The 15,342-nt window shown below is 63.6% G+C and overlaps 1 protein-coding gene across 1 annotated transcript in view; it reads right to left on the reverse strand.

Moving 5' to 3' along the window:
- The window catches only part of PLCD3 (phospholipase C delta 3), a 50,819-nt gene that overhangs the window by 1,844 nt on the left and 33,633 nt on the right, over window positions 1–15,342 (reverse strand). Inside the window, exons 5-14 of the mRNA XM_039504324.1 lie at window positions 14,087–14,312; window positions 9,988–10,189; window positions 7,260–7,404; window positions 6,842–6,994; window positions 6,477–6,626; window positions 4,991–5,026; window positions 4,304–4,463; window positions 3,436–3,552; window positions 2,399–2,574; window positions 1,009–1,141 (exon numbers count right to left, since the gene is read on the reverse strand). Of these exons, the coding sequence (XP_039360258.1) occupies window positions 1,009–1,141; window positions 2,399–2,574; window positions 3,436–3,552; window positions 4,304–4,463; window positions 4,991–5,026; window positions 6,477–6,626; window positions 6,842–6,994; window positions 7,260–7,404; window positions 9,988–10,189; window positions 14,087–14,312 (1,498 nt within the window). The remainder of the gene's footprint in view (window positions 1–1,008; window positions 1,142–2,398; window positions 2,575–3,435; window positions 3,553–4,303; window positions 4,464–4,990; window positions 5,027–6,476; window positions 6,627–6,841; window positions 6,995–7,259; window positions 7,405–9,987; window positions 10,190–14,086; window positions 14,313–15,342) is intronic.

The following is a 15,342-nucleotide window of genomic DNA, read 5'->3' on the forward strand; positions in this document are numbered from 1 at the left end:
GGCTCCGGCTCCTGCAGTCTGCCTGCCCCCCAGCTGCTTCCAAGAGAGCTGCAAGGACCCCCCCCCCCCCGCCATTGATAATTACAGAATAACCCTGTGAAGGGGGGGCACCCTCAGCCCCATGGGTGATTTACGCCCGAAGCAGGAGGTTTTCCAGCCCTTCTCTCCTCGCTAGCTGCTCTTCTCAGATAAATGTCCAGGCCGCTCTGCAATCCTGCCTGTCTTGTGGCAGGGAGTCCCACAGGCTAACCCGGAATGATGTTCATTTCTCAGGGGCATGATCTCCAGCTCATTAACCTGCCTGTTCCAGTGGGGTCCCTTCAATGGGACAGTGGGGCCAGTTCCTACCTCGGGGGGTGGGAGGGGGCTGGCCCCCAGGCCCAGGCTTTACATGACAGACCAAATTGTGCAATGGGACACTTCTGCATTAACCCCGTGTGTGCTGGGCTCAGGCTGGTGTGGCTGGCGTTGAGTCCTGCCCTGTAGCTGTGGCCCCAAATAATTTCTGCTCCCGCCCCCCCTGCTCAATCAGTGATTTACCAGCAGGGGCGCTGCAGCCTGGAGCCTGAAATCCTTGCTGTCCACACTGCCCCTGCCTTGACCCAGGCGGTGGGGGAAGGCCCCAGCACTAAGAAACAGCCACCTCTGGGGAGAGAGACAGCAGCTGACTAGCAGGGCAGGACAGGCGGTGAGGGGCACTATCTGGCTCGCCCTGCAGGGGACTCCAGCACTAAGGGGAGGGGTGCCCGGGGGTGTTGGCACGCTCCAGCGCTCCCCCATTCTGCTTCAGGGAGCGGTTCCCCCAGCCGGGCTGACCTCGGAGAGGCCCCTCCTGCCCAGGGAGTTCCGCAGAGCACCTTGGGGTGCTGACGAGCGGAGAGCAGCGCCCCCTGCTGAGCCACCGGCCCCGCGGCCTGCAGCTCTCCGGCTGTCCCCGCAGGGCTCCTCTGCCTAGCCTGGCCGGACCCCAGCCCCAGGGGCCCAGGGGCGGGGCCTGCGGCCACTCACCGTTGTTGAGCTTGTACTCGGTCTGTTGGCTGGTGCAGTCGGCTCGCACGCCGTGGATCTCCACGCGCACGAAGGGGTCCACGATGGAGCTCTTCTTGTCGTTCAGCTTGGGGAGCTGCTGGGCCGTGATCACCTGTGGAGGCGGGGTTAGAGCGGGGAGGACTGGCATGGGGTGGGGATGGTCCTCCGTGGGGAAGCTGGACGGGGCGGCAGCAAAGCTGGCCTAGGCGTGGGGGGATGGGACCAGGCTGGGCAGTGCCCGGGCCTCCAGCATTGGCAGCTCTGAGCCTGCTGGTCCCCCAGCCCCTCCCCCGGCACACGCCAGCCATGTGGCACGGGCACCTACACACCCCTGCGGCACACCCACCCCTCGTGTCCACACGGGCCCCACCCCGCTGCAGCACCTACACAGCCCTGCGGCACACCCACCCGGCACTACCCCCGCACACCCTGCCCTTCGTGCCCACACGGGCCCCACCCTGCTGCAGCACCTACACACCCCTGCGGCACACCCACCCCGCACAGCCCCCCCACCCCGCTGCAGCACCTCCACACCCCTGCGGCACACCCACCCCGCACTGCCCCCCGCACACCCCCCCCCACACGCCCCCACGGGCCCCACCCTGCTGCAGCACCTACACACCCCTGCGGCACACCCACCCGGCACTGCCCCCCGCACACCCTGCCCCTCGTGCCCACGCGGGCCCCACCCTGCTGCAGCACCTACACAGCCCTGCGGCACACCCACCCGGCACTGCCCCCCGCACACCCACCCCTCGTGTCCACACGGGCCCCACCCTGCTGCAGCACCTACACAGCCCTGCGGCACACCCACCCGGCACTGCCCCCCGCACACCCGGCCCCACGCGCCTACACATCCCCGCCCCGCTGCAGCACCTATACAGCCCTGCGGCACACCCACCCCGCACGGCCCCCCGCACACCCCGCCCCTCGCGCCCACGCGGGCCCCACCCCGCTGCAGCACCTACACACCCCTGCGGCACACCCACCCGGCACTGCCCCCCGCACACCCCGCCCCGCGTGCCCACACGGGCCCCACCCTGCTGCAGCACCTACACCGCCCCGCGGCACACCCACGCGGCACAGCCTCCCCACCCCGCTGCAGCACCTACACACCCCTGCGGCACACCCACCCGGCACTGCCCCCCGCACACCCTGCCCCTCGTGCCCACACGGGCCCCACCCTGCTGCAGCACCTACACAGCCCTGCGGCACACCCACCCGGCACTGCCCCCCGCACACCCTGCCCTTCGTGCCCACACGGGCCCCACCCTGCTGCAGCACCTACACACCCCTGCGGCACACCCACCCGGCACTGCCCCCCGCACACCCCGCCCCTCACGCCCACACGGGCCCCACCCCGCTGCACCTTGACCAGCAGCAGGGCGGCTCTGTGGCCGGGCCCTCGCCCGCTCTCGGGGTCGAAGGAGGCCTGGCGGCTCCGCAGGAAGCTGGGCTTGAGCACGTAGCCGCAGCGCCCGTTCACCAGGAACCGCCCGTGGTTCAGATCCATCTCCCAGCCGGGCGTCTGGAAGTTGAGAGCCACTTGGAAACGAAACACAGAGAGCAGGCGGGTTACACAGGCAGGGTCCGGGGAGCCATGGACACGGGTGGGGGCTGGCGGTGCCAGGGGAGGGGGAGGGGCAGCCAAGTACACCGGTGGGGGCTGGCGGTGCCAGGGAGGGGGAGGGGCAGCCACGTACACGGGTGGGGGCTGGCGGTGCCGGGGGAGGGGGAGGGGCCGCCCACGTACACGGGTGGGGGCTGGCGGTGCCAGGAGGGGAGGGGCAGCCAACGTACACGGGTGGGGGCTGGCGGTGCCAGGGGAGGGGGAGGGGCAGCCACGTACACGGGTGGGGGCTGGCGGTGCCAGGGAGGGGGAGGGGCAGCCAACGTACAGGCCTGGAGCCATGAGGCCGTTCTGGGCCCCGCCCGTCCCTGCTCAGGAGGGTTGTGGGACCCGCCCAGCGTGAGAGCGCCAGTCTCCCCGCATGGCCCGAGCACAGCCTGGCGCCGCGGGGCCTGCGTGGGGCCCAGCAGCTCTCTCATGGGTCCCCCTGGGCTGGAGGGCGGGAGGGTGACATGGAGCAGAGCCCTTGCCCTGGATTGCAGACAGATTCGGCACCTGGGGAGGCCACCGGGCCATGCCCTGGCTAGGCCCTCAGGGACACTGGCCAGGAAGGATCCATGAGAACCAGCAGGTGGCGCCCTTCCCATCACGCCCATCCCAACTCCTGCCCATGAGGGGCTGTGCCCGGTGCCCCATTCAGCCCCCTCTCCAGTAACCATCACTGTGACCTTGCCGGGCCCCTCCCCTCTCTGCGCAGCGCAAAGGAGCCCAGCATCAGTATTCCCGTGCTACAGCTGGGGAAACTGAGGCACAGAGGGGGCGGGCCCCCTTCTCACCTAGCTGGCAGCCGGCGTTCCACATCTCCTGGGGGTTGTAGTTTGAAGAGTTCATCTTCAGCCCCAAGGGGTAGATGCGGCTCAGGTGCCGGGCGTTGTACCGGACCAGGCCGTTCCCTGCAGCAGGGGAAAGCAGCTGCCCGTTAGCGGGGCTGAGAGTGCGGGTCAGCTCCTCCCCGGGCCACCAGAGCCAGGCAAGTGACCAGTGATCTTGGGAGCCCAACAGGAGATACCTGAGATTGTGCAGCTGCGAGCGGGAGCTCCCTGGGGCAGGGATCGTCTGGGCCCTGTCTGTACAGCACCTGACACAGGGGGCCAGTTTTCAGGCAATGCTGAGCCCGAGCCCTCCAGCCCTTTTGGAACATCTCGGCTGCCAGCTGCAGTGCTGGGCCCGCCCAGTGTCCCGGCCAGGTCTCTGCAGGGTGTCCCCCTTCCCCAGCACAGCTCAGAGCAGAGGGGTGAAATTCATCCAGGGAAGAGAGCTCCCCACGCCACGCCCAGCAGGGAGCCGAGCCCCACTGCAGCAGGGCGGCCCCATGCTCAGACAGCAGGAAGCCTGCTGGGTCCAGTGGGTCCCAGGCCGGCCTGACCCCAGCTCACCGCAGCCAGAGCCGGTCTAACCCAGCTCCCTCCAATCTAGTCCCTGAGCTCAGTGCAACCCACCCCCGTCTAACGCACCAGATCCCAGCCTGATCCAGGCCAGCCCTGCCCCCTGGAGCCCAGCCTGGCCCGGGCAGAACACCCAGGATCCAGCCCAGCCCTCCTGCAACGCCCCTGCCCTGGGGCCCGAGCCTGCCACCCGTACTGAGCCCCGCACCCACCGGCTGGCTGGAGACACCCAGTCTGTCTGCCCCTCCCCCCACCTCACCCGACTCCTTGAGGAGCTTCCTGGCCTTCCTCTCGCTGAAGGAGCACATCTGGCCGGGCTGCTGGCTCCTGAGCGCCTGCTCCAGGCTCTGGAAGGGCACGGCCTGGCAGTACAGCACCAGGTCGGAGAGCTGCTGGGACAGCTGCGCCGCGTCCTTCGCCTGTCGGGGAGCACACACCGCGGTGGGGTCGCTGCTGCAGCCGCCCTCCCCGGGACGTCCCCCTGGCAGCACTCAGCTGAGCCCCCTCCTGTGTCCTCAACTCGCCCCCACCCAACATCCCGCTGCAGGTGCTGGCACCCAACTCCCACCGGTGTCCACGTGAGCACAGGGTGCTGAGCACCTCCCAGGCCAGGGCCAGGGCCCTCTGCGAGAAACCCCCGTGAGCACCAAGAGTGGCCTCGTGCCAGGCCATGGGGCCCATGGCAGCAGCGCACAGAGGACTGGGGCCTGCTAGGGGTGAGTCTCCCGGGGAAGGGGGAGGCAGGAGGGGCTCAGCTAGGAGTCAGCAGCCCTCAGTGCTGAGAGGTGCCAGCTCAGGCCTGGCCACCGGGACAGCAACAGAGCACCGGCCCGAAGACGCGCCAGCCTGGGCCCAGGGGGCAGCCCCGTCCAGCCATGCAGTGCGGTGCAAGAGGGGATGGGGTCGGTCCTACCGTCCCACCCAGAGCCCTGCCGGGAGCGCTCACCTGGAGCGGCCTGATCTCCTGCAGCGAATGGGACGACTGGAAGAGAACAGAAAGTGTCGTTTCAGGAGCGGGGGCAGCAGAAACCAGCGGTCTCAGGCCCTGCCCGAGGCGGTGGGATGGGAACACCGCACGCTTTGCCGCTGCCCTCACAGCCACTGGTCACCAGCCCTGGGATTCCCTCCACCAGCTCCTGGCCCAGCCGAGTCCACAGCCCCCGGCTCCCTTCTCCCCAGCCAGCCTGCACCGCAGCCCCCACCTTCCCAGGCCCTCCCCAGACAGCAGCCAGGTCACCCACCCCTGCGGTGCACAGCTCTCAGCAACCCATGCACAGCACTCGCTGGAAGGGACGGATCTGGGAAAGGGCAGCCGGGCAGCCCCCGACGCTCCTAACAGTTCACAGCCACGCCGGCTTGTCCGTCCTGAGGGGAGCCAGTCGGGAAGTTTCCACCACAGTGAATTTCCAACAGAAAACCCCCTTTCCACAAAACGGAAATTTTCCACAGGAAAAATGTCCATTCCCGCCCCCCCCCCCCCCCGAAAAAATCCTCCCCATCAGCAAAACAGAAATGCGGCTCTGCTCTGCCTGCCACATGGCGCGTCTCAATTTCACGTTCTCCCTGCAGAAAATGAAACTGCCAAGAGCATCCGGGCGAGCTGCCAGAGGCTGTGTGCCCAGCTCTCTGCCCGCCCAGCAGCCAGGCTGGGGGAAGGTGGCGAAGCCGAGGTCTGGGCTACCCTACCCTACACTCACCCACGTGGCTGAAAGCGCGAGAAAACCACCCCACAACTGACACCGCTGTGCCGGCAAAACCCGCCGTGGAGCCGCAGCCCCGTCTGCACAGCTAGCGTCACCCATGGAGGTGGTGTTACTGCCCGGGCAGAACTCCTGCCTCCCTCCCTCTGCCTGCACCGGGGGCAAGGCCAGCCGGGCTCTGGAGCGTAGCTGTGGTCTGAGAACGCGGCAGCCCCTGGACAGCTCCTGTCAATTTCACTTTCTGCCCAGGAAACGGTGCAATTGACAAGAGCCGGCCAGGCAGGCAGCAACCTGACAGGTTCCTGCGGGTCTCCTGAAAGGGAATTTTTCTGGAAATCCGGCCATGGGGCAGCTACACACAGGGGGAGTGAGGGAGATCCCCGTCGAGAGGCAGCGAACGCTGTGTCTATCTCAACCCTGACAGGCCAGGGAGACGGCAGCGCACTGGCTGCAAGCCCCTCTGTACCCTTTTCACGGTGGCTTTGAGATCTCAGGGATGCTGCCAGCCCGTCCCATGGGGCTGTCGCCCCCCAGCCTCCAGCTGAGCTGGGGTCATGCACCAAAGCTGCAGCAGACGCTTTGGCTTCAGTGCCACACACGATCTCTCTGTGCCCCGGAGACGGACGGCGGGTGCCTGCCTGCTGCAGCAGCACAATCCGCAACACTTGGGGGCAGCCACGAGTTCTGGGAGCCCGCGGTCCCACGAGGGGCTGGTCCACGTTACCCCCTTACCCTCCTGCGCTCTCTCCGCAGCACCCTCTCCTCTTCCTCCTCCTCCTCCTCCTCCTCCTCGTTGTTGTCGGAGAGGAAGCTCATGTTTTCAGGGTCACACACCAGGTCCGGCAGCTTCTTCCCTTTCACCAGGATCTTCCCTTTCAGTTGCTGCAGGAGAGGAGAGCCCATGTCAAAGCTCTGCACCCTGCCCAATGCCCTCTCTTCCCAGGGGCTGGCTGCCCCGCCGTGTGCTCCAAGGTGCCCAGGGATGTCCCTGTGATGAAACCATGGAGGGTGGGGCTCTGGGTCCCCTCTCTGAGAATCCCCCCTGCAGGAGTCCCTGGACCCCTCCCCCTCCCGCGGGAATTACCGGGGGCTGTTACCTCTGGTGACGGGAGCTCCTTGGGGACCTGCCCATCCAGCGTCTGGGTCAGCAGCATGTCCCCCAAGATGGCCTTCATGTGCCGCACCATGGTCACCTGCTGCTCCAGCCCGCAGTGGTTCTCCAGGGACAGGATCACGGGGTACGAGGAGTGCTGGGGAGACGGAGGGGGGGTCAGCCTAGGCAGGGGCCACAGACTGACATCAGCCCCCGGCTATGGGCTGAGTGGGGGAGCCCACCGGCCGAGCTCTGGCCCTGCTGATGTCAGGGGCAAAACTCCCACTCGTGTGGGTGGGAGCAGGGCCAGCTCCACGGCAGGTGGTCACCAGGCAGCTGGGGATGGAGCGGCGAGAAGCACATTGGTGCAAACGCCAGTCCCCTCCTCTGCCCTCAGCCAGCCCCCCCGCCGCGGGGCTCACCTTGAAGGCGTAGTCCCGGATGATCTCGATGACGTCCCTGAAGAGGATCTTGGAGGTCAGGGTGTGGCCGTGGTAGATGATGGGCTCCCCATTGGAGCCCTCCCAGCAGTCCAGCTCCACGCAGCGGCAGCCCTCCATGAACGCCCTGACGGGGATGGCAGGTTCAGCCAGGGGCTGGCACAGCGAATGGCCACCTCGTGTCCTTAGTACGAGTCCAGAGACTCCAGCGCAGCTGGGCCCCTGCGCCTCCCCGGGCAGCCCTGTCCTGGCCCTGTCCTGGGGTCATGATGCTCTCCCAGAGAATGGCTCCCACCCACCCCTCCCGGTACTTGAAACCACTGAAATCCTACTTTCTGTATTTAATAAAATCACTTTTTACTTATTAATTAACTCAGAGTCTGTATTAATACCTGGGGGAGCAAACAGCTGTGCATCTCTCTAGCAGTGTTATAGCGGGCGAACAATTGATGAGTTTACCCTGTATAAGCGTTATACAGGGTAAAACAGGGTAAAATGGATTTATTTGGGGTTTGGACCCCATTGGGAGTTGGGTACCTGAGTGTTAAAGGCAGGAACACGTCTGTGAGCTGCTTTCAGTTAAGCCTGCAGCTGTTAGGGGATGTGGTTCAGACCTGGGTCTGGGTTTGAGTCCCAAGCTGCCATGGCAGGAAAGCAGGGGCAGACGTAGTCTTGGCACATCACGTGGCAGCCCCAAGGGGGTTACTATGATTCAACCCGTCACAACAAGTCATCCAGAGCTTCCTGTAGGATATCCCGGTCCCTCTCTGTGTTAGCAACACCTCCCAGCTGTGTGTCATCCGCGAACTTTATCAGCACATTCCCACTTTTTGTGCCAAGGTCAGTAATAAAAAGATTTAATAAGATTGGTCCCAAAACCAATCCCTGAGGAACTCCACTAGTAACCTCCCTCCAGCCTGACAGTTCACCTGTCAGTACGACCCGTTGTAGTCTCCCCTTTAACCACTTCCTTATCCACCTTTCAATTTTCATATTGATCCCCATCTTTCAATTCCCCATGTGGAACCGTATCAAATGCCTTACTGAAATCGAGGTAAATTAGATCCACTGCGTTTCCTCTATCTAAAAAATCTGTTACCTTCTCAGAGAAGGAGATCAGGTTGGTTTGGCACAATCTACCTTTTGTAAAACCATGTTGTATTTTGTCCCAATTACCATTGACCTCAATGTCCTTAACTACTGTCTCCTTCAAAAAATTTTCCAAGACTTTGCATACTACAGATGTCAAACTAACAGGCCTGTAATTACCTAGATCACGTTTTTTTTCCTTTCTTAAAAATAGGAACTATGTTAGCAGTTCTCCAGTCGTACGGTACAACCCCTGAGTTTACTGATTCATTAAAAATTCTTGCTAACGGGCTTGCAATTTCATGTGCCAGTTCCTTTAATGTTCTTGGATGAAGATTATCTGGGACCCCGCATAGGCGCCAACTTTTCCCGGCGCTGGTGGGTGCTTGACTCCCCACCACCCCTGGCCCCGCCCCAACTCTGCCCCTGCCCTGCCCCCATTCCAACTCCTTCCCCAAAGTTCCTGCCCCAACTCCTCCCCCTCCCTGCCCCTATTGGACCCCTTCCCCAAATCCTGGCCCCGCCTCTTCCCGAGCGTGCGGCATTCCTGTGTTCCCCCTCCTCAACCCTCCCTCCCAGCGCTTGCCACTGCGAAACAGCTGTTTCATGGTGGGAAGCCCTGGGAGCTAGGGGGAGAAGCGGGGAAGGTGCGCTCAGTGGAGGCGGCGGAGGCGGAGCAGAGGTGAGCTGGGGCAGGGCAGGGAGCTGCCAGTGGGTGCAGAGCACCCATCAATTTTTCCCTGTGGGTGCTCCAGCCCCGGAGCACCCAGGGAGTCAGCACCTATGGCCCCCGATTTAGTCCCATTACGCTGTTCGAGTTTGGCTTCTACCTCGGCTGTGGTAATATCCACCTCCATATCCTCATTCCCATTTGTCATCCTGCCACTATCCCTAAGCGCCTCGTTAGCCTCATTAAAGACTGAGGGAAAGTATTTGTTTAGATATTGGGCCATGCCTAGATTATCCTTAACCTCCACTCCAGCCTCAGTGTTCAGTGGCCCCACTTCTTCTTTCTTTGTTTTCTTCATATTTATATGGCTACAGAACCTTTTACTATTGGTTTTAATTCCCTTTCCAACCCTACATGGCTTTTGGCCTTTCTCACTTCATCCCTACATGATCTGACCTCACTAAGGCAGCTTTCCTTGCTAATCCCTCCCATCTTCCACTCCTTGTAGGCTTTCTGCTTTTTCTTAATCACCTCTCTGAGACGCTTGCTCATCCAGCTTGGTCTACAACTCCTGCCTATGATTTTTTTCCCCTTTCTTGGGATGCAGGCTTCTGATAGGATAAATTCTGATAGGATAGGATAAAAGTAGTGGGATAAAAGTGACAAGACCTCTTAGCCCTCATGCTTCAGGGCACAGGCTGCTCCCTGGCTGGGGTCAGGTAGGAATTCCTGCAGATGGATATCGTCAGACAGTCAGAGGCTTCACCCTTCTGGGGAAGCGCCCAGCATGGCTACTGGTCACCAGCGCTGCTCTGCTTCAGCAGGACCCGGTCTATGCTCTAGGCCATGGCAAAGATGACCCCCATGCTGGCACACACCCCCCCCCGCTCCAGATGGGTCTCGATTCCCCTCGACTCTGCCCATTCCCCATGTTCTGCCCGGCCCCCTTACCTGATGTAGGCTTCCGTGCTGCTGGCCCCCCCGATCTGATTGTCGGTCAGGTAGGTGTTGTGGGAGGTGGAGATGAAGTAATGGCAGAGGGGCTGGCTCATGTCCTGGTAGACGTTGGTGTGCTCCTGGTTCAGGATGTCACCAGCCGCAGACAGCAGGTACATCATGAACCCGTCCAGCATCATGCGGTCGTGCTGTTTGGCTGCGGGGGCCACATTTCCAGGGGCTCTTTAAAGGCTCCTCGCCAGATTTGGGGCCTAGTGTCTGTGCACCGGGCAACGTGTCCGCGTCGGGAATTTCAGGCTGTCACCCCATTTGGAAGCCGCAGGGGTTAGCAAGCCTAGGGGTTAGAGCCTGGGAGATCTGATTCGACCCTGGCTGGGACAGGGATTGTGGGCGCTAAAGTAGGGGCTGGGGTGGCAGGAATCCCAGGCCCTGTGCCCAGCTCCATGAGGGGGTGTGGTCTGTACCGGGTAGAGCTTGGCACTAGGACCTGGGTTCTCTCTGGCTCTGCTGCAGTCTCACTGCGCGGCCTTGGTCATGTCCCCTCGCCCACTCGGTGCCTCGGTTTCCCCAGCTGTATCGCATTCCCCACTCACGCCCACGCTGGTGCTATGTCCCCCCTATGGGGAGTAGAGTAGGAAGCAGTGAAAAGTGCGGGGGTTGAGCTCAGGCCCAGGCTGATCTGTCAGCATTGGCACAGGGCAGCCCGGGCTGAGAGCTTTGTCCAGCTGTCTGTGAGTTTCTAGTGCCCCAATCAGCATCCGCCCCAAAGAGGCTCAGCCCCAGCATCCTCTGCCCCGGCCGTGGCAGGCGTCTGGATCTCGGCTTAGCAGCAATGGAGCCACTGGCGAGTTTTACAAATCTCGGCTGAGATTGTCTAACGCTGCTGCCGTGCCAGCGACAGGGGACCAGCCAGCCAGCTCCCCGAGGCAGCCCCCCAGGCCCCTCACCACCCCGGTCCCAGGCCCCTTGGTTTCCTTTTCCTTATTGCTCATAAACCGTCCTAGCCCACAATTGTTCCCCAAGCGCCCTGGGCAGGGTCAGACGCAGCCCGAGTTAGCGGGCGAGGGGGGAGTCCTGGGGCATTCGGGGCTCAGGCCAGGAAGTGAGGCGCCCGGTGCCAGGTGGGAGCACACTCGGCTCTGAGAGGAACAGGGAAGATGCGAGACACACTCAGGGAATGCTGGAGTGGGGCCTCTGGGATTGCTTCAGCTGCGATTAGCATAACGCCAAACCACATGCAAAACCTCAGCAGATCTCCCCTACCCGCGGATGTGGCTCTGCTGACCACAGTGGAATTACTGCTAATTTCCCTCCCCCTCCCCCTCCCCCCAGTAAACTACAGCACAGATGGGCCACTGGAGTCCCCCTCAGTTCTAGCCCTAATGCCTGGCTGGCCCCAGCCGTGCCATGGGCTGCAGCAAAACCCTGGGGCTAAACTCCGCTCGGCTCAGAGGAGGTTCAGATCTGGGTCTCGTGTAACCGTGCTCATAACGTGGGAAATCCAGAGAAAACCCCTCCAGTCCCTGAGCGCCTCGCGGGACATTCGCACCATGGCAAAGCGACAGCGCCGAGGGCAAAGCCAGGCTAGGCGCAGTGTGCGCTGGTGCAGAGGGACTGGAATCCCAAGGCCTCAGATACGCTGGAGCTTGTCCCACAACCAAGATCTGTTCTCCAGCTCTCCGGTTCTACGAGAGCTGTTGCAGGGGCTGGGATGCAAACTATGGATCCGGATCCGAACCTCCTTGGAGTCCAGGGATGTTTATTGCTGCAGCCTGTTTACACGGCCGCAGAGTTCAGGCCAGTTAGCTAGGAATTGGGTAAAGCTGGCTGCAACGCGCACGGCTGAGACCGCGCAGACAAGGCCGAGAAGGCAGTGTCACCCAGAGGTGAAAGGAAGCCGGTCTGGTCTGGTCCAGTGTACCAGCAAGAGCCAGTACGCCGTGCCGGACCGCACCGGACGCATCGGCTTCCACGGTGGGGACTGAAAGGGCTCTGGGCTGCCTGCCTCAGCGGGCAGCCCAGAGCCCTTTGAATCCCGCCCGCGGCTAGGGCAGCTGGGCTGGGGCCGGATTTAAAGGGCTCTGGGCTGCCGTGGCTGTGGGCAACCCAGAGCCCTTTAACCCCACCCCAATCCCCCGCGGCTCCGGTGGCCAGGCTGGGGCCGGATTGAAAGGGCTCAGAGCTCCCCCGGCTATGGGCAGCCCAGAGCCCTTTAAATCCTGCCCGCAGCTGCAGCAGCCGGAGCTGAGGGGGGATTTAAAAGACCTGGAGCTCCGCGGCGGCTGAAGCCCCCGGCCCTTTAATTTGCCCCTGAGCCCCGGGGTTGATTTAAACACTCCCAGCCACAGCCGTGCCCCAGGGCCTTTAAATCTTGAGAGGCCCCGCCTCTTCCATGTGAGGCCACGCCCCCCTCAGGACTCCGGCAGTACCGGTAAGTCCTGTAAGTTACTTTCACCCCTAGTGTCTCCCCAAGGGTTCCCAGCCCTGCCTGGCAGCATCCCTGTACCCTCTGCAAGGACGGCTCCCAGCCTGGACAGTCCAGCCACGAGGGCACGGGCCAACAAGCCCCCCCAGTCTCCCCCACCGAAACGAGACCAACGTCAATGAACTAGTATGTGCCCCAGGCAGAGACGCACCAGGCGACGGTGCAATGGTAGGGGAATGATGAAGTGAGACACACCAGGGTAATCCTGGCCGGTGACCCGCCCCCCACGCTGCAGGGGAAGGCAACCCCCCCACCAGGACCCCACTTAAACTTCCACCCAGCACGGCCCTCAAGGCCCCCCGAGCCGGACTGGACCCAGACGGGCTCCCCGGACGAGGCCTGGCGGAGTTCAGGGGTGTTCGCACGGGGCTGGCCCTGTCTAGCTGAACCAGCCATTCCAGACAGAGGGGCCAGGCGGAGCTGACCCAGCCCTGAGGTTCAGGGTGTCCTGTGCCAGGGCAGGGCGGCTTTGGGCCACGCAGCACCAGAGAGAGGAGAACACAGGCCCGAGGCTGCGGAGCAGGGACCAGGGCTGTTCTGATGCTGCTGGGTGATCCTGGCGCCGGTGCTGCAGCTCCACCTGGGAGGGGGCTCCCCTGCGGCCCCACACCCATCTCCGGCCACTTCCAGCCAGCTCAGGGTGGAGCTGCCAGGCCGGGCTCTGGGGATGCCAGCTGCCTTCTGGGGCAGGCCCAGCTCCCCGCCATCGCACTGGCTTTCTGCCCATCACACCGGCCTCTGCTCCTGACCCTGCTGCTCCGTCCCTCACCGTTCCCCTCCAATCCAGGCCTGATTTCTGCGCCCACTTGCCCCAGCTCAGGTCAGCCCATCACACCCACGGTGCAGGCCAGCCAGGTTGTATAGCACCTTTGAGGGGATTAACCCTCACCACCCCCCTGACAGATGGGGAAACTGAGGCACAGAGCGAGGCTCTGACTTGTCTGAGGTCTTGCAGCGAGTCAGTGGCAGAGCCAGGGACGGAACCCAGAAGTCTGACTGCCCGTTCCCCTGTTGTAACCACCAGAGCTTCCCCCCAGAACACGGGAAAGAACCCAGGTGTCCTGATGCCCAGCCCGCTGCTGTAACCACTAGCCCATGTCTCGTCTGTCGGGGCTGGAGAAAGGAGCTAAGCAGCTGCCCCAGGAGGCAGAAGAACCTGCAGACACTGACACTCGGGTGTGCACGGAAGCAGCACTGGTTTAAAACCGACGTCCGTTAACCAGGAGCAGCAATGGGGTTTGGACCCGCCCTGAGACCCGGGAGCGTCTCCACCATGCGCCGTCAGGACTCCCCATGTCGCACAGCTGGGAATCCTCATGGAAACCCGCCCTGCCAAGCCCCTGCCCTCTGGGAGCTGAGTCTGTCAACTCTCAGCCCAGTTCCTACTGGGACGTGCAGCCAGGTCACCAGAACCAACCGCCCAAGGACTGAAGGGCCACAGAGACTGTATCCGCCTCTCCTTTGCAGGGTCGATCTAGGCCCAACGGCCAGGCGGCTGGACAAGCACCCGTGGGAGCCCTGCACCAAGCTCTGAGCTGGCCGTTCTCTGACAGCAGGGGGCAGTGGTGCACACCCCCATGCTGGGCGGGGGCTCGTGGGGGGACCTACCTTTCTCGCTGAGCTCATAGGTCTGGATGATCCTGTGGGCGTGCGCCAGGTCGGCCGCCTCGCCCTGGTCCTGCAGGAACGCCCCCAGCTCCTTGGCCGACAGCACGCAGTCCTGCCCCGAGTAGCGGTGGAACAGCTCCTCCAGCTCGGGCCGCTTCATCAGCAGGGTGCAGAACTCCTCGATCTCGTGCTCCTCCAGCCGGTCGTTGCTGGACTTATCGCACTCCTGGGGAGAGGACGGCCAGGCTCAGAGGCAGCCAGCCCCTCCCATCTGGAGGGCACCGAACAGCCCCGTGCTATGGCCGGGGATCCAAGCGGGGCCGCTGGAGCCCCACGTGCCCTGCCCGAGGGAAGGGGGCTGGGCCGGGCACAGCCACACTGCTGGGGGCTGGGAGAGGAGCCTGGTGGGTCTCCGCTCCCTGTCTGTGGCACCTCAGTATCTGCACTCGCAGCCTGAGATCCTTACAGTCACGCAGCCCTGGGGGGCAGGGCAGCGCTTCCCCCTCGCCCCACGGCTCCGAGGGAAACTGAGGCACCCAGAGGCTACACAGGGAGTCTGGGGCAGAGCGGGGGCTTGAACCCAGGTGCCCTCGGCTAGTGCCCTAATCACTGGCCCATCCTCCCTCCGCCTGACTGCCAGGTGCCCGCATCGCTAGAGAGGCAGCTGGGGCCTTGTCAGCAGCCAGGGCCAGAGTCTGACCTGCCCTCCTCCCTGGGGGCACCTCATAGGCCGGAGCAGGGCAGGCGGGGCATCTGCCCTCCTGCTGCCAGGGCATCTCTGCTGTGCAGATCCACAGGTCCTGGGGCCCCAGGGCGGCCACTCAGGTGCCTTCCCCTTCCCCCAACGCCCCCCATGCTCTTCTACTGACTCAGCAGACACTGGCCCAGGTCCCCGTTCACCCTCCCCAGAGCGGCAGCCCAGCGCCCGCAGCAGGGAGGGGTCTGTCAGGCTGCTGGGTACTAGAGAGGGAAGGGGCCCAAGACCCGATTGACAACGACGTGCCCAGAGCAGCAGCACAACAGGCCCCGCTGGGACCGAGCGGCACTGTCAGCGCCCCAGACTGGAGCAGCAGAGGGTGCTGGGGCCAGACAGGGCGGAGGGGCACTGCCAGAGCTGGGCTGGGTGGGGAGCAGGTCCTGGGACCGGCACTGCCAGGGCTGGGCAGGGTGGGGAGCAGGTCCTGGGACCGGCACTGCCAGGGCTGGGCTGGGTGGGGAGCAGGTCCTGGGACCGGAAGGGACAGGGGATGCAAGGC

The sequence above is a fragment of the Mauremys reevesii genome, linkage group 17, assembly GCF_016161935.1.
Source record: "Mauremys reevesii isolate NIE-2019 linkage group 17, ASM1616193v1, whole genome shotgun sequence".
Lineage (NCBI taxonomy): Eukaryota > Metazoa > Chordata > Testudines > Geoemydidae > Mauremys > Mauremys reevesii.